At 53.8% G+C, this 23,503-nt stretch overlaps 2 protein-coding genes across 12 annotated transcripts in view; both read right to left on the bottom strand.

The window, feature by feature from the left end:
- The window catches only part of NUP214 (nucleoporin 214), a 102,498-nt gene extending 102,282 nt beyond the window's left edge, over positions 1–216 (bottom strand). For all 11 annotated transcript variants that reach the window (XM_024762158.1, XM_024762155.1, XM_024762151.1 and 8 more), the window contains exon 1: positions 79–216. In XM_024762158.1, the coding sequence (XP_024617926.1) occupies positions 79–123 (45 nt within the window). In that variant the 5' untranslated portion in view covers positions 124–216. The remainder of the gene's footprint in view (positions 1–78) is intronic.
- Positions 217–1,255: 1,039 nt separating this feature from the next.
- On the bottom strand, positions 1,256–12,481 carry AIF1L (allograft inflammatory factor 1 like). Its single transcript, XM_024762783.1, has 4 exons — positions 12,419–12,481; positions 9,839–9,880; positions 7,395–7,557; positions 1,256–4,042 (listed from the first exon to the last, which is right to left on the bottom strand). The coding sequence occupies exons 2-4, from the start codon at positions 9,870–9,872 to the stop codon at positions 3,955–3,957; spliced, it is 285 nt and encodes a 94-aa protein (XP_024618551.1). The 5' UTR covers positions 9,873–9,880; positions 12,419–12,481; the 3' UTR covers positions 1,256–3,954.
- Positions 12,482–23,503: the final 11,022 nt, after the last annotated feature.

The following is a 23,503-nucleotide window of genomic DNA, read 5'->3' as shown; positions in this document are numbered from 1 at the left end:
CCGAGCTTCCCGGGTCAGCGGGGCTCCAAGGCAACACCAGAACTAAGGAAGGGAGGGAGGCCCCGGCCAGTGTCTGACCTTCATCTCCCGCTCGGGGATCACGGCATCCATTTCGTCTCCCATCGCGCCGCCCTCAACAGGTCAAAGCAGCTACCGCAGCTGCCAGCGTCCTTGCAGACACAGCCCAGGCAGCCCCCAGGCCAACTTCCTTCCCTCAGCTCTAGCGGCGCGCGGGCATGACGCACTTTCCGGCGCGCTTTGATGACATCACACGTTTCGGGCCGAGGGAGGTGGAGGGACCGTCTAAAGTCGCGAGCTCTTCTGGCCGCCGCCTCCCATTGGCCGGCTCTGACAGAGTATGGGGCGTGGCCCGGCGTCTTTGCGCCTGCGCCCGGGAGCGTTCAGGTGCCGCTACCGCGTTTTCAGGTGGAGCGCGCTTGCTTCCTGTTGGTTTCTCACGCTGGGAAGTGCAGGCGTGAGTCCTCCACGTTCGTTTCGTTGAAACTTCGCGGTAGTCTTTGGATGTAGGTGGTTATTAATAGTTCCGATTTCAGAGGAGTTGGGAACTTGACAAATATTTCCAAGGGGCTGTAGCTTCTGAGAAAGGCTTTACAGGAGTGTGGAGGAAAAAGGTTCTCAGAAAGTCGGGGGGCCGGGTTCTCGCCAAGGAGACCCTTACGTGTCTGAAGGCTGAAAGGGGATATTAAAGGGCCCCAGCGATCAGCTTTGTTTATTCGTTGGAGTAACAAGCCTGGAAACTGCGCGAAACACTGCGCAAAGACATCCTAGTCACCTAGCAGTTATCATTGCCATTTAATTGACGAGGCAGCTGGGAGCGCAGAGAAGTTACGAAAATTCCCCAATGCCCCTCAGTCAGAAAGTGGTGAAGCCTGGATTAGAATTCAGCCTTGCTGATTGCTGGCTATTACACAGTCCTACGTAGAGATTTTTGTAGTTGAATTATATTATAAATGCTCTAGGACAGAGATTCTTAACTTGGAGACCATGGGTCAGCTCCGGGAGGGGGGGGCGGTGTATTCTGCCACTTACTATTTGGTTTTCAGGAAACTGCTTATCTGCTCCAAGCCTGCTTCTCATTTATCAAACTAGGATGATATAATAGAACCTTACTCATGGGGTTGCTGTGAGGAGTAAAGGCACACAGGACACATTCAGTCGTGTCACTATATCAGCTAGCTCTTCTGAATTTGCTGACCCCGGAACCACCCCCAAAATACACCAGTCAAGACGTTGATAAGTTTGTCTGTTTTATTTCCAGTCCAGTACCACACATACTCAACACGCACACGCACACACATACTGCATCCACTTGAACTTGCCCGACACACTCCTTACTTTTGAATGGCAGGGACAGAGCCATACTCGGCAGTCCCCAAGCTGCTGGTTACATTAGTTAGATTTGGTCTTTCAGAAAGAAGACAGCTGAACTCCTAGAAGCTGAGCCCTTAGCCAGAGAAGCAAGAGTCCTAGAGCTAATAGCCACAACCTGAAATACATGCAGACCACCACCCCCTTTCCAGGGACCACTCTTGAGACCCTCTCCCTCTGGAAGTTGAATTCCAAATGATGAAGGAGCTGGTAAAGTTTCCCCAGGACACTCCCCATCCAATGAGAGAACTCTTTTCCTGCCCTTTCTAGAAGCTGGGGACACACCCACTTGCTCTCCTCCCTTAAGAAGGTTTCCTGCAGTCTTGTAAAGTGTGTAACCCGCTGAAATAAGCCTGGTTGGTTCTGTCCTCCTGTCTGAGTGAGGTACAGATACACTGACTATGATGGGTAGTCAAGGAAGGCATTACCTTGCTCAAAGGTCTCAGCCTGTCCCAGAAAGGAGAGGCAGTGGGAAGGGGTGGAGACAGGCAATTGCTCATCTAAGGATCTCAGGAGAAAAAAAAAAAAAAGGCAGGGGAGGGAGTGGGGGTGAGAGTTTACATTTACAGGGTGGAATGTTCTGCTGGGGTTTAAACTTCAACTAGGCTTATGCATTTGAAGTACCTTCTTAGGCCGAAGATCAGCCAGTCGTGGCCAAATAATCTCGTTCCTGAACTGGTCGAGACCAGTGGATTAACCCAACCCGGCCGTTTCCCCATCCCCTACCTGCCCACTCCCTGCAGCTGCTGTAAAGTCAGCTCCTTGGCCTTGATTACGGGTCAGAGGAGTCACAGGGAGCTCCCAGGGGCTCCAGCGCCCCCCACAGCTCTCCGCTTCAGGTTTGTGAAGGCTTCTCCAAGACCCTTGCCCAATGTTGGGCCCAGTTAGGCCCCCCAGGATTGCCCTGCAGTCACCTCATATCCTCCTCTTTCCTAACTTTCATCACCTGGGTCAGACTTCCCCACTAGACTCTAAATTCCATGAGTCTGTCCGTTTCACTACTGGGTTCTTAGCTCTTGGCCCATAACAGGTGGTTGATAAACATGTTCAATGGATGAGTGCATCTAAGTCCTGAGTGGGCGGGGGAGGGACTCCAGAATACAGGTGGGGTCAAGGCTGGGGTCCCTGCTGATGCTGCCTCAGAGGCACTGGGAAGGGTGAATCCTGGCCCAGGGCCTTGCCCAAGGGTTGACCTAGGAGACTGCCCCTCTCCGCCCCTTCCCTTGTTTTCATCACTGACTGAGGCATGGGCAGGGCATCTGAACACCTGGGCCCCGGTCCGGATCTTCCATCTCCAGATTGACCCCTGCCCTAGGGCAAGGCACTTAATCCCTGTGGGTCACCACAGTTTTCTCACCTGTGAACTGAGAGGCCTGGCCCAGCTAACCTACAGGGTGAGTCAGGGCTCTAAAACCCTAGTCCATAATAAAAAACACAGGTGACCCCAATCTAATCCCCAAGCTCAAGGTTTTGAGTGATTTGGAAACAGAATAATGAATTAGAGAGACACTGGACATGGCACATGTCAGGACAAAGTGGGGGGACTTAAAGCTTATAATAGGTTGTAAATAAATACCTATTGAATGACGGAGTGAGTGAATGAATGAATGAATGAATGGTGTAAGGAAGGTGTGAAGGCAAATGGGGAAGCAGAGTCAGGTTCCAGGCAGATGGGGATCAGAAAGGCAACCTATTTCTCAGCTCCTGGCTTAACAGTGGTGCTGCCTCTCTTTGCCATGAGCATTTAAGTCCTCATCCTCCTATCCTGTAGCCCTCAACATCCTCCCTAAAAGGTGGGACTAGACTGAGCTGAATCCCCTCCCCCAAGGCCCCTGGACCCCCTCTGCCTCTGAAGCCCCAGCAAGGGTCAGGGGGAGCTGCACCCTTCCTCTGAGCTGCCTGTAAAGGTGTGGCCAGGGGGCAAGGCTAGAGGATTACTCTGGAACCTTCCTGAAGGGCTCAAATTGCCAAGTCCCTCTCCTTTTCTCCTTCTGTCACCTCACTAAGGATAAGACGAAGTGTGGACTGAGAGGGGACCAGCTGAGGAGATGGGACATTGTGTGGCCACATCCTGGCCCACCCAAGAGCACTGGAACCACAGAGCTGTCCGAGGACACCCTAACGAGGCCCTGCAGCCTTATCCCGACTCCAGGGTCTTCTGAAAGGGGCAGAGGGCCTCACCAGGGCCAGGCCAGGGTACCAGGACTTAGCTCAGTGACCTGGAAGGACAAACAGTACCAGCTTCAAGTGCGGGAATCACAGGCTTCTGGTCTCCCTGTCCTGGCCCTGCCCCCTCTGGTTTTTGGTTTAATGTCAGCCCTTCTGCACAGGGAGGGGAGATGCAGGGAAAAAGAGAAGGAGGCGATCTGGACTCCCCAACCCAGAGCCCCTTTAAGGCAGATAACTTGTGCTATACAAAGAGATCACTGACTCTGCTGACGAAAAAACAAACGCACAACGACCGAACAGGACAAATAAGACACATCGCAATGAGTCGAGAAAGGCAGTGAGATCACGAGGGAGACAGAGGAGTGGGGAGGGCGGGGCAGGTCCAGGCGGGGGTCCTCAGGGCAGGCTGGCAATGTCTCTCTCTGGAGGGGGGCCAACTGGCTTGGGGCTGCTCTCGTTGGCTTTTCCTTCAAACATCATGACTCTGGTTCAGAAACGGAGAAAAGAAAGAAAACACAAAACAGGATTAGGACTCCTTTCCTCGTCCAGGGAAAGATCATCCCAGCCCTCACGTCTGCAGGGTCCTCCACAGAATGCCCTTGCATCCACTCTCCAGCGAGATTTTCCCAGAAGCCCATGCGGCAACTCCACAGAGGGGGCTGCTAGTCCCATTTTACAGAGGAGAAAGCTGAGACACAAAGGGGCAATGAGACTCGTCCGAGTCACACAGGCAGCCCGAGGCAGGACGACACTCACTCGAGACGTCGGACTTCTAGGTCATGCGCCTTCCCCTGAGCACACTGCCTGGAGGAAGCAGAGCTCGGCTGGGCCATGGCTCTGCTCAAAACCCCTTCAGATCTTCAAAAACCTCCCACTACTCTGACAGTAAAATCTGGGCAGCAGAAGAGGATGGGGGTTCAAAGTATAGCCTCTGGAGGGAAACTGCCTGGATTTGAATCCCAGCCCTACTCCTTCCCAGCTGGTGACTCCTGCAAGACACTCAACCCCACCGATGCTCAATGTTTCCAACTGAAAGTGAGGATGTCAAAAGCACTTGCATCCTGGAGCTGTTCCAAGTGACAGTGCCCTTCACCCTCTGTACTCCCTCCCTGGGTGGGCTCCTTCAGTCCCTGGCTTTAAATCCCATCCAAAGTGTGATAGTCGGGCTTCCCTGGTGGCACAGGGGTTAAGAACCTGCCTGCTAATGCAGGGGACATGGGTTCGAGCCCCGGTCCGGGAAGATCCCACATGCCGTGGAGCAACTAAGCCTGTGCACCACAACGACTGAGCCTGCTCCCCAGAGCCCGCGAGCCACAACTACCGAGCCAGTGTGCCACAACTACTGAAGCCCACACGCCTAGAGCCCGTGCTGCGCAACAGGAGAAGCCACCGCAATGAGAAGCCCGTGCACCGCAACGAAGAGTAGCCCACGCGCAGCAACGAAGACCCGACGCAGCCAATAAATAAATTAATTTAAAAATAAAATAAAAAAAACAACAACAAAGCGTGATAGTCCACAAACGGCTTACCTCTGAGCTCCAGATCTGCACAGCCAGTTCCCTCCTCAACCCCTCCCCATGCGTGTCTAGGGGCTCTTCCAATTCAATACATCAAAACTGAGCTCAATTCCCACCTTCCCCCCTGCTCTCTTCTCAAAGCAAACAGCACCATCACTCAGTTAACTCAGACCCCAGACCTTATAACCATCAGACTCCTTGTTTTCTTTTAAACCTGGAAACAACCCTTCTAGCTCTACCTCCCAAATCACTCCCAACTCTGACAGCCCCTGCCCACCTCCACTACAGCCTCTCCAGGCTGAGAGCCTCATTTCTGACTTGCACAAGTGCACGGGCCTCCTACCGGCCTGCTTGCTGCCACTCTTGTCCCCAACGCAGTCGGAGGGGGCCTTTTAAAACTCAGTTCCTAGCTTAGAGTACGCCAATGGCATCCCTCCACGGCAGTACAAAATGCTAGATCAACCGTGGCCTACAAAGCCCCACATCACCCGGCCCCTGCCCATCTCTGCAGACTCATCCTTCAGTCACTGCACTCCAGGCACACGGGCCTCTGTGCTATTCCTTGAGCGTAAAAGGGCCTCTGCACTTGCCGCTTCCTCTGCCTGGAATGCTTTCCCCTAGATATTCACATGGCTCATTTCTTCACATCTCCCTCGCGCAGAAGGTCAGATGTCACCTGCTCAATGAGCTCCTCTCTGCCTACTATGCCGCCCCTCTCTATTCCTCTCGCCCACTTTATTTTTCTTTGTATTGCACTGTTGCAATCTGGTGTTTTGGTTTGTTTTTGTCTGTCTCTTTCCATTAGAATGTAAGTAATTCATGTGTCCCCAGCACCGAGCATAATTCCTGGCACACAGGTGGTGCTTAATAAATATTTGCTGAATGAATGAATGATACATCTAAGGAGTCACTATGCAGACTGGATGTATCAAATTGGAAGTGCCCAATACATAGTAAATGTCCACTAAATCTTAGGTGTGGTTTTTAATAGCATCACCACTCTTATTGCTACCACCTGGCCTCTCGGGTGCAGCATGATCTGACCTGGGCGGTTTTCCCACCACACCTCCTGCCCCATCCCTCCTGACAATAAACACTCCAACCAGACCAGCCTGAACCGTGGGCTTACCAGCAGGTCACCCCGCTTCCCCCTATGTAAAATGAGACAGGTATATTTTACACTGGTACATTTGAAGAAGTTAATCTTACAGATACACACCACTATATATGAAATAGACAAACAGCAAGGATTTACTGTGTAGCACAGGGAACTACATTCAGTAACTTGTAATAAGCTATAATGGAAAAGAATCTGAAAAAAACATGCATATGTATAACTGAATCATTCTGCTGTACATCTGAAACTAACACAATATCGTAAATCAACTAGACTTCAATTTTTTTAAGAAAAAGTTAATCTTATCGCATAAAAGCCAAGTGAGTGTCCTTTACAGCTTGAACACATACCATGGGACTCTCCAAGGAATTTCTCTGCTGCTCTCCAGTGGGGAAATACCCTCAAAGTGTGATTTTGGCCACCATACAATAGGTGTTTGCCATCAGCCAGGTACTGGGCTAGACGCTTCATATATATTATCTCATTAACCCTCAGGACAACACTTCATGCAAGATATTTATGACCGGGGCTTCCCTGGTGGCGCAGTGGTTGAGAGTCCGCCTGCTGATGCAGGGGACGCGGGCTCGTGCCCCGGTCCGGGAAGATCCCACATGCCGTGGAGCGGCTGGGCCCATGAGCCATGGCCGCTGAGCCTGCGCGTCCGGAGCCTGTGCTCCGCAACGGGAGAGGCCACAACAGTAAGAGGCCCGCGTGCCGCAAAAAAAAAGATATTTATGACCATCTCTGTCTTATAGGTGAAGGAAAGTAATTTGCCCAAGGTCGTTTCAGTAGCAAGAAATAGCATCAAAATTTGAACGCTACCTCCCTTTGGAGCCGGTTTTTGACTCTGTTATGCTCACAACCCCATGGGGTGGTAGAGTCACTCTACAAACAAGGAAGCTGAGGCTCAGAAGATTTCAGCAGTGCGTTTATCATCATCGTCACCATCACAGTCGGCCACTTACTGAGCACTGATTCTACCAGAGGTTCTGCTACAGGCTCATTTCGCCTGCAAGGTACATATTAATGTGACCATTTGACAAATAAGAAAATCATGTTCATCAAAGTTAAGCATCTTGCCCAGCAGATCACATAGTGAATTACCTCCTGGCCCGGGACTGGCTGGGGCGCCCGAGCCAGGAGCCTCTCCACACACTATGACTTTGCCTCCAGAGGTCCCAGGAGAGGTGGGAGGTACTCACAGCTTGAGGACCGCTGACCGTTTCCCCAGCATCACGTTGACAAAGTCTCGGTAGGAGATGGTGTCGCTGACCCCGCCCGTCACCTCCGAGATCATCTTCTTCATCTCCAGGTGGGTCTTAGGGACCCCAAGCTTCTCCATCATCCTCTTTAAAGACATCAGGTCTGCCGGAGGAAAAGCAGAGCCGTTAAGTGGAGTCAGGGGGCCGGGCTGTGTAGGGAAGCTCCCCTCTGGCACCCCCATGCCCAGAACAAGCCCGGCAGGAGAGTCCATCCCTGGAGACTGCAGTCGACAGCTTTTCTCCTCCAGGGAGAATGAGCCCATCGCATCTTCCCTGCTCTCTGCGGAGGCAGTATGGACTAGTGGTTAGGGACTTGGGCTTCTAAAGTCAGACAGACTTGGGTTGGAACCCAGCTCTGCTATTCTTGGCTGTGGGACCCGGGACAAACTACTTAACCTCTCTGAGCCCCTCCTCCCATCAGTGGTAAAATGGGTTGATGGGATCATCTGGAGTGAGGATGCAGCAGAAACACCTGGCACCCAGCAGGTGCCCAGGAACACAGCCTCTCTTCTTCATTCTGTTGTTCTCTCTGCTGCTGCCTAAGGTTCAGGTGACCGTGAGCCTGCGGCTCCAGCTACCCGGGAAGTCACGGCCCAGTGAGGTGGGGTCAGGGAGTCGGCCTGACCCAGGCATCAGGAGTTACTTTCCAGGGCGCGGTGGCAGCTTCTCCCCACCTGCCACTCCCACCCTGCGGTCCCTGGCTCCACCTCGCTGGAAGGGAGAGGATGCCAAGAACATCCCGCAGAGCAGGAAAACCAACAAAAGAACAAAATTCAAGAAAAACAAGGGAGGCACCAGAGTCACTACAGGAGGACTTGGTGCCTCTGACCTCCTGGCTCCCAAGATCTGAGGCAATTTCCTTCGGATTGTTCCGTGAACAATGGGGCAGGTCAGCAAAGGACAGTGGGAGTGCGGGTGGAGCAAGGGGCCAATTTTAGGGTCAGGGGAGTAGTGGGCAAGCTCACCGGAGAGGCAGGGCTGGCACGACTGGTGCCAGACCCTCAGGTGCCAGGATGTCCAGGACATTTCAAAGAAAGCTGGGCAGTGTTCTACAGGAAGAAGTGAAAGGTCTCCTACACGCTGCTGGCCACACTCTAAATTGGCAAGACCTTTCTGGAAGGCAATTTGGCAAGATGCTTCAAAAGCCTTTGACCCAGAAGGTCTAATTCCTGAGATTTACTCTAAAGAAATAATCAGCAATGTGGATAATGATTCATGTACAAAGACGTCCTTCACGGGATTATCAATGAGTTAAAACCAGACGTCATTTAAATAGGTGATACTGAGGCATTGGCTGAATAAATTATAGTCTGTCCCCAAATGTAATATCACGCAGCCATTAATTATATTTTTAAAAAATGAATTATATGTCAAAATACTAACAATATATTGTACAAAATTTTAAGAGGAGGTCCTAAAATGGTATTGAACGGTGTTTGTGATTAGAACAAAGAATGGAAGGATATAAACCAAAATCTTTATCACAGTTATTTCTGGGAGGTGGGATTGTGGTGATGTATTTTTGTCTTTGTGCTTTGCTGTGATTTCCAAAACGTTTTATGATGACGATGTATTCATTTGATACATCGTTTTAAGAAAAAAAGGGATAAAAATATTCAAAAAGGAGAAAAATGTGAGAAGACAGAGGAGGGGGAGAAACGCTGGAGGGAGAACCCACTCGGAAACCACAGGCTGGGATCTGGGCCCTGGCTACCACTTAATGACCACATGCCCCAAGCAAGTCCTTTCACTGTTCTGAGCCTCGGTTTCCTCATCCATACAATGGGAACAATTAAACCGACCTTGACCGCGTCATAACACTACTGGTGAAGGTCAAGGTATGGTCATGAACATAAGTGCCATGGAAAAGGTGTTTGTCACCCCTAGCACCTGGACGGCAGGACACGATAAAGGTCTGCTGGAGGAGAGGACCAATGTCCATGGAAGGCCCTTGTCAACTGCAGGACAGTTTTCAGATGGAAGGACAGGCTTGGGGACAAAGGAAATGCCAGCCCCCTGGGCCAGGGTGGCAACAGCCTGAGCATCTCCAGGCCTGGGCTGGGTGGCACCTCTATCCTGAGTCCGGGGAGCACCTGGGGTGGGAGGCTGGGGTGTGGGCAGGGAGCTGGGGTCGGGGAGGGAAGCAGTGGGGAGAGGAGTTTGGGGGGCAGGGGATCCAGGGTGAAAGGCAGACAAGTTCAAGGCCAGCTTGGCTGGCCTGGCCCATCGGGGAAGCTTCAGTCGGTGCTTGTCACCCTCAAAATATAGCCCCAGGCCGCTCACCCATGCAGGTGAGTCAGTGGGGTTCTCTGGACGCCCACACCCCCTACCCACGGAGCACTCTCCCCCACCCCACCCGCCGGCTCACCCAAGGCCTCACTCACCAATCTCGCCCTCATTGTTCAGGTCAAACTCCATGTACTTCTCTGGAAATCACAGAGCAAAAACTGGCATTAACCGGGAAGCAGGGCTGCCCCCTGCAGGGTCCCAGGGACTCCCTTGAGGGCAGCTGGCTGGGTCCCCAGAGTGCCCACACCATCCTCCTCACCCCACGTCGGGGTCTTGACACAAGTCCCGTCATTCCTCTGGGGAAAACCATTGTCTCTGGGAAAAGGGCTTGCCCACCTGCATCACCTGCTCACAGGCACCATGGAGAAAGGTGCCCGGGGGCCACTCTGACCCTGTACCAAGAAGGGCAGCGGCTTCCCCCCAGGCCCCCAGTGTGGGCTGGCTGCATCCGAGTCGGCTGTAAAGTGACTGGAATAAATCCCCGGCCCTGGAGATGCAGATCTGCAGGATTTGGGAGGCAGAAATTGGTGTGTTTTCAGAGTATCTCAGGTGATTCAGATGGGCAGCTAGGTGTGAGAACCCCCAATTTAAGAAGTCCCTGTAGTTCTGAACTTTTGGTGGCGGGGGGGCGGTCATGGCTGCCACTGAGAATCTGATGCTCTCTCCGGAGAAATGCCCGCAGACCTGCCCTTGACTACAAAGTGGCACATACAGTGCCCGGGGCGCAGAGACCCTCCCCGCAAACCTCACCTACAGACTTGGAGTTAAACCTCCCTGATCAAGGGGCCAGAGCAACGAGCTTGGTGTCTCCTGACCAGGCAGTGGGTGCAAACAAGTCGTGTGGCCCTGAGTAGCCACAGGGTCTATTCTGCACCAGCAGCCAGCACGAGAAAGCCAAGGTCCTGCCAGTGACCCTTGAGCCCGGGCTTGCCGCCCCTCTGCCTGGCATGTTCCTCCCGGGCATTCTCAGGGCCCCTCCTCACGCCTTCAGGGGCCCCAAGCCTTTTTAACTGGGCACGGTCAGTGCCCCCTGCAAAGCACCTGCTACCATGACACACTTTCTACCTCCTTGCTCTCTCTTCACCACCCCTCCCCCACTAGGACACCGGCTCCTTTGGCCAGGGGCCGTCTTGTGTGTTCTCCATTGTGTACCCAGGCCCCAAATGGCCTGGTGCCTAGTACGGCTCATTTGAAGATCAAATGAGTGAATGATTTGAAACCTCCGTAGTCCCTTGGCTTCCAAGGTAACCTCCTGTGGTCCCAGGATGGACCCTTATCCTACAGCCCAATGAAGACAAGGAGAATGGTCGTTAGACCCCTGGGACCTCTCCCTCCTCTCAGAGCCACCTCTGAAGAGTGACCCTATTGGTATCCAGGGAGAAGGGAATGGACTGGCTGCTCCTGCTTTGCACTGGGAGGGGGAGGGGCAGAGGGATGGGGCAGGGGAACCAGCCAGGGGTGGGCGTGTCTTCGTTCTAGTTCTTTTTTCTTTTCTTCTCTTCTCTTTCTTTTCTTTCTTTCTCTTTCTTTCTTCCTTCCTTCCTTCCTTTCTTTCTTTCTTCCTTCCTTCCTTTCTTTCTTCTAGTTCTTTTCTTTCCTTCCGTCTTTCTGTCTTTCCCTCTCTTTCTCTCTCTTTCTTTCTTTCTCTTCCTTCCTTCCCATGTAAAAAGCACCATTGTGTAACAGTCACAAGCAGGGGCTTTGGAGTGAAACCAATATGGGTATAAGCCCCAACTCTGCCATAGGTGAGCTGTGTGACCCCAGGCAGATGACCCCACCTCTCTGAGCCTGAGTTTCTTCATCTGTAAACTAAAGCTCCCACCATCTCCCTCCTGGCTGGATTGGGATGAGGCAGGAAGATCGCAACCCTGAACACAAGGTCACGCTCAGCAAATGCTTAGCCACTGGTGTCCTGCCTAAGGATGGCTACGTTATAAGCGGTCTGAGGAGCATTGGCAGGTTCCTTGCCCTGGAGCAGGGAGGGTGTCCACGTTGCCAAGACTCTGGGGGCGGGGAGGGGGGACGCAGCCTGGAGGATGTTCACGTGGTCCCCCAGCGCGCCCAGGGCCCCCGCAGCGCGAGTGCATCTCCCGGACAGGAAAGGTGGGTCTGTCCCACTCCTTATGTGCACAGCTCCTCTCCTTTCGAGCCGCTGGCTGAGGACCAAGCGCCAGGGCCCGGAACAGAAGGACCTTTATGCCGCCCCCTCCCCGCGCGGACTCCCGGGCCCTGTTTTCTTTTCATCCTGTACTGCCGAGATTCAATGGGCAGAAACTCTGCCCCCTGCCCCACTGTGGTGACACAAACGTCCATTCTCCGCAGGGGCTCCCAAGATGCTCCACCGCGCAGGGGGAGAGACAAGGGCTGCTACAAAGAGCTGATTGTGTGCTGGGGCCCCGGGAGCGAGCAGGGCCTGGGCAGGGGCGGGCAGGAGCCAACCTGAGCCCTGCTGGGCAGCAGAAGGGAGGGAAGGGCAGGGCAGGCCGGGGCCCGCAGGCGAGGGACGAGCGGCCTGTGCCCCCAGGCTGGGCGTCCCGTCTCACAGCCCGTCGGGAAGAGGGGTATTGTGGATGCAACACGGGTGCAGCCTGGCCCTGCGGGTGAGGATTTGTATAAGGGGGTGTAGGGGCCCACCCAGCTCTCCTGTGGGGGGTGGGCAGCCAGCCCCAGCTCACCTTTAAAGGCTGCAAGTTTTTCCGGCAGGTTCTCTTCATCACTGTACTTCTGGTCACAGAGGAACTCCTACAGAGGAGAGAGGACAGCACTGAGCAAGGGGTCAGCAGGCAGAACTCACCAACACACAGGCCCCGCCAGGTGGCTGGGCTTGGCTGCGCAGGGCCGTGGTAGTCCTGGCCTCCTGTCAACCCCCAGAGGCAACCAAAGACACGTGGCTTGGCCCTGGCATTAACTTCTTAGGTATGTGACCCTGAACAAACTGATCCCTCTTTGAATCTCTATTGCTTTATCTGCCAAATGGGTATAACTATCATAGCGTCTTCTTGCATGAGAATCCAAGGAGAGTGTATATAGGAATCTTAGCAGCTCAGTGAACAGCAACTGCTATATCATTATTATTAGTCTCTCTCTAGTCAGAAAATAACTGTCCACTGCTTGAGAGGTCACTTACCCGCTCACCTGCGTCCTCACCTGTAAAACAGGGCCCACCTTCCCCTCAGATGCTTGGAGAGACTCAAACGAGTCTTTTCAGAACCAGATGGAGTTGGGAGGAGATGGGAAGGGACTAACAACAGCCCCCAGAATGAAGCACTAACCCACATGGTCGCTCCGGATCTCTCAGTGGGCCCAAGAGGTGGCAACTATTATTACTCCCATTTTACAGATGAGGAAACTGAGGTTCACAGAGCCAGAACTTCAAGTCAGCTCTGTCTGACTTTAGAGCCTGCATCTATCTTTTACCCTGACACTTAAAGATGGGCAGTGAGCAGGTATGCATCCGGCTTTAAAACAAAAAACTAACAATTAGCACTTGCGAGGCTGGGCGCAGTGGCCAGGTATCTTACTTGCCTTGTTGCTAATCTTTAAGCGTCCCTAGAACCTGCATGCAGATGAGGAAACAGAGGGTGTGTTCCCATCCTGGCACCAGAGTCCACAAATCCCCTCTACTTCCCTGGACCTTGCTTTCCTCATTGAGTCAACTGGACATGGCTGTGAGTCCTTCATTCCTTCAACAGTTTTTGAGGAACCACACACTGCTCTATTCTAGGCATCCAGGGAACAGGTGAGACCAAGGTGAATAAGACAAGGTCCTTATCCTAAAGGATAATTTTAGGATAAATTTAAATTTTATCCTAAAATTACAGGAAGTCCCTGTTTAAAATGATGTTAGGGACTTCCCTGGCGGTCCAGTGGTTAAGGCTTCACACTTCCACTGCAGGGGACACGGGTTCGTTCCCTGGTCGGGGAACTAAGATCCTGCATGCCACGTGGCACGGTCAAAAAATAAATAAATAAAATAAAATAAAACAAAACAAAATGATGTTAAATGTTATCGAGGTCTAACTAATACACCGTTTGAAGGACCCTTCTGCCCCTCCCTAATCCAATTTCTTTTCCTTCCCAGAGGTAATCAGTATGCTGAACTTGGGGTTTCTACCATTCTCTTGAATGTTTTTCCTACTATGACTAGGCCAACCAAAGACATCTTATAAGTTCATTTTGAGGGGTTTAAAAAAATTCTAATTCTAAATTTTGGAACATTCCATACAAATATATACTTGTAGTTCAACAAATGATCTTTTAAATGAAAAAAAATTTATCTGGGTCAGTCACTCAATATGTTTCTAAATTCCTGCCGTCATTTCCCACTAAATGATGACCAAGTCTGTACTTACACATCTCCTAGGACAGGGAACTCACTACCTCTCCAGTCACTGTAAATGGAATGTAGAATGGGACAATGACAAGAACCTAAGTGAGGATAAAGTCCTCTGGGTCTGGATCCTCAGCCCCCTCCTTACTAGCTGTCAAATGGGCTCACGGGTACCCACCTCCTCAGGCACCTACCCCTCAATCGAGACAACCCACTGCGGGCAGTTAGCACCTGGCTCGAGCGTCCGTGCTCAGTAAACAGTAGGTACGATTCCGTGTAGGGCAGAATCTGATCCCTTCCAGGGTTCAAGTTCCTCCACACTAACTCAGCACCCTTTGACTGAGTAGAAGGAACCCCCCGCCAATGTGGCTTCCCTCGCTGGGTCAGGGGGCCTCTGATAGCCCCCTTGCTTTTGGCAGGCACTATGTTATCCCATTCAATCCTCACAGCCACTGTTATTTGATTTTACAGGTGAGAACAGGAGGACCAGAGAGCTAATAACATGTCCAGGGTCCCCAGGCCCTGGGGAAGCTCAGGGTTGGTTTGGAACCTGTGTCCATCAGACTCCAGGGCCCATGGGGTCCAGCTGGCTCGGCCACAGCCTCACTCAGAGCCTCATTACCGTGTGCCATGCACAGCCCTGCCTGCACTTAGCTCCACGGAGCTGGAACCTTCCCCTGCAGCCTGGAAGGCTGCCCTCCTGTCGGCTGGCTCTGTCTGTCCTTCCCTTCCTCTTGGCTTCCTCTCGTAGGTCTTCTCCACTGAGGCCCCCACCCCCATTCCCTGACCAAAAGTAGGGCAATTAACTCTTGTCTGTGACCCTGAGCAACCCAGGCACCTCCTGGGGTCACAGATCCCATATCTGTCCAACGGAGGTACAAATTGGCCAATGGTTCCCAGACTCTGGGGTAAAGCAGAAAGAAACATTTCCAAAAAAAACACAAAAGCGTGGGGGAAGGTGCTAATATTGGGCTCTCAAGATTTTATTTTGCCAAGTAAAGACTTTAAATGATGACCATGGACTGTTGCCACGAGTTCAGAAAAGGATATTTCGTAAAAGTAGGAACTTCACAATCTCCGAATTTTTAAGTGGAACCCATTTAGCCTACGTTCAACTCACCACATTGTCCCTATGTTCCCTTCACTTCACCACATTAGGAACTGGAAAGCCTTCCTGGGGAGGCACAAGAACCCAGGTAAGGCTCAACATCTGGGAACCTCTGGGGAAAGACCTGGGGGTCCTCCAAATTCCCAGGCTCTGGTTGACCCGAAATCCCGCACCAGCCTGGAGCCTGTCTGTAATATACACTGATCACCTCTAGGGATCCAGACAGATTGGGTTCGAGGGGTAGGACATGGTCCTGGGTCTCGGAGACAAATGAGACACAGACAGAGACAGACAAGAGCTCAGCCTAAGCCACAGGGTGCTTGATAGCCACACCCCTCCCTAGACCTGACCCCAGGACCATGCTCTCGGCAGCCCCGGGGCTTCCAGGATTATTGTCTTTTCGCTGATGAAGCCAGTTTTCTCCTTAGCACCAATCACCATCTAACATGGTATTTCATTTTTGTCCCCAACTCCCCACCCCTCTCCACCAGAGTGGGTGCCTCAGCCACCCTGACCTCCCTTCCATGCCTCTCCCACGCCAGGCGTGCTCCCACCATGGGACCTTTGCTCCAGCTGTGTGCCCTGCCTGGAGCGCACATATCTGCATGTCACCTCCTTCAAGTCTTTGCTCAACTGTCACCATCTCAATGAGGCCAACCCCATCCACTCTGTCCACTGGAGTCCCCTCCTCCACTTCCAATCCACCTTAAGATAACACCTTTTATACCATGATGAGTCATCTCCTAACACATTTACAGTGTCATTGCTTATTAAGGGTGTTGTCCATTACCTGTCTCCCCCTGCTGGGTTCTACATAGTAGGTGCTCAATAAATATTTGCAGGAAGGGTCAATGAATTGAGACTCAGAAAGGATGAACAACTTGCTCATCAAGGAAGCACAGCTCACAGGTGGCTGAGCTGGGATTAAGCTCCACTGCAGAGGCTGCTTGGGTTCCCTCCCTGCAGAGAGCTGGGGAGTAGAAGTGACCCAAGGAAGTGGGTGTTGGAAGGATGCTGAGAGGAGGCAGGTCCTCGGTCACAGGACACATGCAGGAGGATGTGTTTACTGTCTCTGCCCCACGGATGCCTAGCACCCAGCAGTGCCCAGCGTACAGTAGGTGCTCAATAAACATTACTGAATGAATGGAGAAGACTGCCGTTCAGCCCAGAATGACTTTCTCCACTCTCAGCCCTGCAATGGAAAGGCAGCTTTGCAAATGCATGTGTGTGTGTATGACAGAGGCTGGAGAGGCCTCAGAGATTGGAAACACACATTTCCTTAGAGCCAACAGTGACAAATGCTTGAGCCACAGAGTGACCGGGGGTGGGAGAAGCAGCTGACTCGTTCACGTGTGGGTGGGCAGCCCTTGCTGACCCAGGGCTTGGGGCAGCTGTGTGGACCAGGGGGCCGGGGAGGCAGGAAGGCGGGTGGCAGGCACAGGAGCTCCACTGGCTGGGCTGCCAGCTCCCACCCCACCACCCAGCTTTGGATTCCTGGTTCCTGCTCATGCACGGCCCACAGCTTCCTCCCTCCAGGGGTCCTCCCCCCATATCCTAGCTCAGCCTCAGGGCACAGCCACGCCCACTGGGCGGATCCCTTGTACCCGCCCCGCCCTGCCCTAACTCTGGGCCCCCAGGCAGAGGAGATGGAGCTAGAAGTCACTCCAGATGTTTGGAAGAAAAACAAAAAGAGGGCCAACTGGAGCCAGAATGCCTAGGTCTGAGCACACTTAGTGCTGTGTGAAAATGACTTCATGTACCTGTGCCTCAGTATCCTCGTCTGTAGGAAAGATAAAAGTATTAACCACATAGGCTCGTCCTGAGAATTACAGTATGTAAGCAAACATACCTAAAGTGCTTAACACAGGGCCCGGCACTTAGTAAATGTTAAATAAATGTGAGCGATTTATTATTATTATCGGCTAACATTTATATACATTCAGTCCACTTACAACCCACAGCTCATCATCCAGACCATCACTGACTATTAAATAGATTAGGAAGGAAACCCCTGCCCTAACTTAGGCTGGTTATGGTTGCTCTTCCTCCTTTTTTGGGTATTCCCATTTGACAGATGGGACAACTGAGGCCCAGAGAGGTCGCTCAACTTACTAAAGATCACAACGTTTTCACAATTCAAGGTCTATCTCCCTTCACCATCCCAGCTCCCTCCCTGCCCCAAACAAGGCCTGGCCACAGGTTTCTGGGCAAAGAAAGTCAATACTGGGAGTTACCTTTCCTCTTGGGCAGAAAGATGTTATTCCAGAGGCCAGGGAACCACTTTATAGCCCTCTAGGGGCATGGGGGTGTGTGTAGATGGTTTATTCTAGCCCCTCTCCCACTCCAACCCACCGTCCCAAAAGACAAGTTTTTCAGGCTGTAGAAGCTGCTGTCAGGGCCTCCAGGTATGAGGGATGCAGGGGTCCCCTGGGCTCTGAGAGTGGCAAGTCTAGAGGCCTTGGTGGCCTGGTCAGTCCCTGGCAAAGAACCAGGAAATGCAAGCAGGGAGGAGCCTGGGGTTGAAAACAGGAAGCTCTGAACCAGGCAGTCGCTTCTCAAGCCAGTGTCCACAGGCCAGGCCCAGGGAGGTGGCAGAGCTGTTCCAACATCCACCCAGTCACAGGACCCAGAAGGGACTCCTCAGAGCATCCGGCTTGTTCTCTTTGTTCAACAGCTGGGGAAACTGAGGCCCAGAGGGCAAGGTCTTGATTAAACCATCCTTCCTCTAGGCAAGTACAGGGCGTGCAAGGCAGAGGGACAGGGCAGGGAGGTTGACTCGGGCTGCCAGGGTTCAAGTCCCAGCTCCAGCACTTACTAGCTCTACGGCCCTGGGCAACTTGCCTTACCACTCTGGGCCTTAGCTTCCTCATCTGCAAAATGGAATCATAAAGATAGAACCTCCTCACTGGGTTGGTGTAAAGGTTAAATGAGTGAACTGCATAAAAAAGCCTGGCTTCTAGTACACTTACTAACGGTTAGCGATTATCATTGTGTGTTTGGATCGCCCAAACTCAAGCCACACCGAGAGACAACTCTTGGGGAAGGGCAGAGAAGAGACCCACCCACAACTTTCTTTGTCCCCTACTGTGCCACGAAGTCCTCCTGGTGAGTCATGACCCTCTGGTCATTCCTCCTCGAGGACAAACTTTGCTTTGTCCTTGGATACCTATGGCTGAACTGGTCGTGACTGGCCATCCACGGAGGACCGAGTGCACCCATCTCAGCCCCGAGGGACGGTGCCTGCAGCTGCACGGGCTCACTGCTGCCTCTCTTGGTCATCTGCAACCTCCGACGCACATTAGAGACTCCCCCCACCCCCAGAGAGCCCCGTCCAAGTGCTCATGACCAGGAGGGGCTATTTCCCCAACCAGCAGAGGTTGGCAGCCCCTGCTGTGTCCTGGCCTCCAGACCTTTGCCACCTGCCTGCACCCCCCCAACGCCCACCCTGACTTAACTCTCTTTCTGGGCTGGTACCTCTAGCACCTGCTCCTGGCCCTCCGGGCTTGCCTTTATGAATTAGCCACAGCAGAATTTTAGGGCTGGCAGACAAGCACCATCTCGGAGGCCATCCAAGGGGCTGGTGGCTGAAGCCTTGGGGGAAAACCCCAAGGACAGGCAGCACGATGCCTGGCCGTGTGGCCTCTGATGCAGCCCACAGGCTCTTAAAGGGCCAGGGCCAGGCCATAGACGCCCGGCCTGGTGCCTGGCGTGTAGCAGGAGCCTGTAACGTGCACCCACAAGGACAGCAGGCTCACATTCCCCACGGCAGCTCTGGGGCCTCATCCGGACGCTGTGCCCTCGCCAATAGATGGGGCAGCTGGAGAAAAACACCCCCACTGACTACACAAATGAAGCAGACCCTGCAGAAATTCCATCTCCAGCTTCCTGCGACATGGCCACACCGAGGTCGAGACTGGTTGGACCTGTGGGGACACTGAATCCTCAGAGGCTCACGTGGCTCCTTATCACCATCTCCCTTATAATATATTAAGGAAGAGCAAGAGAGACGGGTGCCCGGCGATGCCAGCTGGGCACATTCACCTGGGCAGGGACAGGGTGGCACTGCCAGTACACAGGAAAAGAGACACACCTGTGTAGTGCCTGGGTCAGGTCTCAGAGGTCCCCCACTGGTGGGGGAGGGGCTGGGGACAAGCCTCACCCCAGGTAGAGATATCCAGCCTGCCATACCCAGTTCTTCCCAGCACAGGTGCCACGTGGGTTCTGAAATAACCATCAGGCACCGAAATGCTACAGGGAATGCTGAGTGCCCTTCATTCGACCCAGGACGGCTGAGAGGGCAGGACAGTAGCCAGAGATCCTTATCCACATAAGCAAGAGAGGCCTGTGTCACAGCGAGGCCACAGCCACCTGGTGGACAGAGGCCAGGGCGGGCCAGGGGCAGCGTCCGGAGACAGAATCCCGGCTGTGTCACTTCCTGGCTGGGTGACTTCACCTGGCTGAGCCTCTGTTTCCTCATCTGTAAAATGGGAGGCTTAGTAATCCTTGTCTCATGGGGATGCTGGGCATCTATCTAATCAAGTGTTCCATTGAGAGGAGTCAGTGAGATGATTTATGTCAAGCGCCAGGTCCGGAGCAAAGGCACCACTCATGCTATTTTGTTAAAGATCCTGGCCTCTGGCCGGTGCAAAGCCACGGCTCTCGCCATCCTCCAGTGTCTTCCTGCTCCATTCCAAGGCTAAGGGCACCCTGGGCACCCACCCAGCCCCACAGCTTCCCTCTGTCCCTGTGGGAAGCTGGAGGGAACTTGTCCCGTTGCCATATAAGGCCGGCCCCGGCTGGCCCAGGGTCACCTGCCATGCCCTCAGGGCGCGGGGAATGTCAGCTATGTGGGGGCAGTAGGAGACGCGCGCTGGTCCTGCCCGCTCCAGTGGTGCAGAGCACGCGCGAGCACGTACACGCGCGCGCACACACACGTACAGCCCGGAGGTGGGGCGGGCACATACAGAGGAGCCCCAATCAAGGCCAGAAATGGAGAGAAGAGGCTGGGTTCAAGTGTGGCCGTTTAAACCCAGGCAATTTACTCAGGCCCTCTGACGTCTCCTGCAAAATGGGAACAGACACTCGCAGGGTTGGAGTGCGGCACATCCGACGAGATAATGTCTGAAGCACGCCTGGCACTCTGCCCGGCACACGCCAAGGGCTCAGAAAATGAGGGCAAAATCTAGAGTGAAACCCCAAAAAGGTGCATTTTCATACAGTTCCACCAGGACCTTTAGGTCCACCCAAGTCCCCTTCTATTTTGACTCCTGAATCCCTTATAAGCACAATAGCCAAGACTGAGCTACCCCGCTGCCCTCTGGAAGTTGGCCCATCCCAGCGGGGAGAAAGGCCCCAGAGGAACTGTTGGCCCAGAGAAGCCTCCAGAGCTCATAGCCAGGCTGGGCTCTGCCCCAGGCAGCAGCCACAGCAGTGCCCAAGCACATACAGCGAGTTACAAAGCCCCATCCTTCACGCCTTCTGGCTTCTACGGGACCACTGGGGCAGCTGTTCAGCCCAGCCCCCCAGAAGCCCCCCTCCAGTGGGGCAGTGAAGCTGCACCCCAAAGACAGGCAATCTGGACTGCCAATGCGGTTCCCTCCAGAATCCATCCACCCAAGGGAACTTCCACCATGGCCATGGCCGTGGGTAAAACCGACTCAGACCCTCAAACACAGCGACTCCCTGAAGTGTCTGCAAGGAGCTTCAGCCTGTTCATCTCCTCCGATTGTTGTAGGGACTTAGAGCAGAGCAGGGGTCTCTGCTCCCATTTCAGACAGGGGAAGATAAGATTCTGCCAGACAAAGGGGTCTGGTCCAGGCTGAGCAGCCAGTCTACCTCAGACCTTGCCCCTGGGTTTCCACTCCCACCCTTTTAAGTCCCAAACAAACCAATGATAGCAATCAAGACAGCAGCCAGCTCTCCTGTGTGCTTTACATAGATTATCTCTGTTGCAAAATCACAACAAACCTACTACCGTCATCTCAAGTGACTTGCCCAAGGTCACAGAGCCAGTGAACAGCCCCCTCTGCCCATGACTCTAAACCATGGTGGGGCCACCCTGACCTGCTGTGGTGGGAAGCAGCTCAAGCTTCTGGTCTGAGCCTCATTCCTCCGGAAGCCCAGAGCCTGGGTCCCAGCAACCTGACCATAGCCCGGGCTCACACGGTGGATCTCAGAGTAGCATCCAGTCAGGGAAAGGACGCTAGGCTGGAAGCTCTGCCATTGGCTTCGGTGTGGCCTTGGCCAGCTGCTTGCCCTCTCTGGGCGTTGGGGTCCTGAGGTGGTTGGACACAGCCCCCTCTTGTTCACCTTCCCCAATCTCAGCGCTGTCCAGACCAGCCCCAGAGAGCCACAGCCCCTCCCCTTTCTGAGCCAAGCCAGTACACCTCCCAAAATAGCCCTGTGGCCTCACCTCCACACCCCACCTAATCCCCCCATCCCCCCAAGGGCAGGGCTGGCATGGAAAGTCCCACACACTCTCAGCTCCTCTGGTCTGTCCAACTACAATCCCCTCTCCCCCATCTCCAGCTGTCTCTGGCTCAGGGTCCTCTGGCTGTGGGTGGATTCAACTGGCTTGGAACCCAGCCTGCTGAGTGGCCCAGGGGGCTGTATGAGGTCAGGGTTCCAGGCTCCTGTCCAGAGGGCCAAAGCAGCCAAGACCAAGGCTGAGCTGACCGCAGAGTGAACTGGGGGGGAGCCCAGCAGCCTGGACCCCCGAGAGCCCCAACCAGACGCCCAGGCTCCCTTTCAGCTGTGCTCAAGATGGCACTAAGAGGCCAGATGAGGATGGCGATAAGGAGGCCAGAGTTTACCTGGAGGGACCCTGGGGTCCCCAGAACCCTCCATGGGATTCCTACGGCCAGTGGAATGAAACCAGGCAGGCTGCCTAGCTCTAGGCAGTCCAAGGAAATCAAGGAGCAAATAAAGACTGCAAGCCCCTGTCGAGAGTTATACTACAACCGTGCTGCCGCCCGTGGACCCACCTCCACATGGACTCCACCAGGACCCTGCTGACCCTCACCAGCTTTCCACTTTGGGACTCTGAGCTGGGTGTCCAGTGGCCCGGGGGAGCCTGCAGGGGAAATGTCCAGCCTTGTTTCAGTGGGCATGATTCTGCAATCAGTTAGAAGGAAACCTGGAGACATCCTCCTCAAGAAGTAATCCTAGTACCATCCATGGAGGTCTTCTCTTGTGCTAGATGCTGGACCAATCACGTAACATGCCTTCCCTCGTGGAGCCCTTACGGAGACCCTGCGATGAGGGTCTCTGTGATGAGAGGTCCTCGCTGGGGACCACAGAGCTGGTACATAATGGAGACCAGATCCGAGCCCCAGTCTTGCTGTGCTGCGTTTGAGTTTCGGCCAGTCCAGGCAGAGGCCCTAACAGTTTTCCTTATCTTCTAGAATTTAAATGGTGGTTTTTTGTTTGTTTGTTTGTGGTATGCGGGCCTCTCACTGTTGTGGCCTCTCCCGTTGCGGAGCACAGGCTCCGGACGCGCAGGCTCAGCGGCCATGGCTCACGGGCCCAGCCGCTCCGCGGCATGTGGGATCCTCCCGGACCGGGCACGAACCCGCGTGCCCTGCATCGGCAGGCGGACTCTCAACCACCGCGCCACCAGGGGAGCCCATTTAAATGGTGTTTAAGCAAAGGTCTAAAACGTCCCATTGTGTGCCTGGCAACAGCCGGAAGGATTTCTTTTTAGAAATCCACTAGGATCAGGATGAAAAGCACCAAGTCTCTAAGGTAACCTTTCCTAAAAGCCTGAGTGAGAAGGAGTTTTGTGTGTGTGTGTGTGTGTGTGTGTGTGTGTGTGTGTGTGTGTGTGTGTGTGTTGGGGGGTGGGGAGAGGCAGGAGGCCAACCTTTTTTTGGGTGGAGAGAGCACTGGCCTGTGAGTCTGGAGCCCAGGGTTCTAACTGCAGCCTGACCCAGACTTGCTGTGCCATCTAGGGGCAGCCACCTCACCTCTCTGAGCCTCTCTTCCGTCCCTCGCTGTAAAACTGGGAATTACTCGAGACATCAGGGGTCCCTTCCAGCGCCAAGTCCCTGCAGCTGGTCCCAGGCTGGCTCCTGGGGAGCCCGGGGCCGGTGGGCCGGGCTGGCATCAGAGCTCCCGGGAGGGCCCTACCTCCCTAGTCTTTGAGTAACAACTTGCAACCCGAGACCAGAGGGCGGTGGACGGGGTGGAGGGGGACCTACCTGGAGGCACAGGGAGGGGGCTGGAGGAAAGAAATCGGGGGAAGCCCGGGTGAAGGAGAGGAAGGGGGGTCGATTTTGCGGCAGGCACAGCCGCGCAGACGGAGGTGGGACCCGCGGAGCGCTG

Source organism: Neophocaena asiaeorientalis, unplaced genomic scaffold (assembly GCF_003031525.2).
Source record: "Neophocaena asiaeorientalis asiaeorientalis breed wild unplaced genomic scaffold, Neophocaena_asiaeorientalis_V1.1 scaffold78, whole genome shotgun sequence".
Lineage (NCBI taxonomy): Eukaryota > Metazoa > Chordata > Mammalia > Artiodactyla > Phocoenidae > Neophocaena > Neophocaena asiaeorientalis.
The sequence above is the reverse complement of the archived record's forward strand: the minus strand, read 5'-3'. Positions and strand labels throughout refer to the sequence as shown.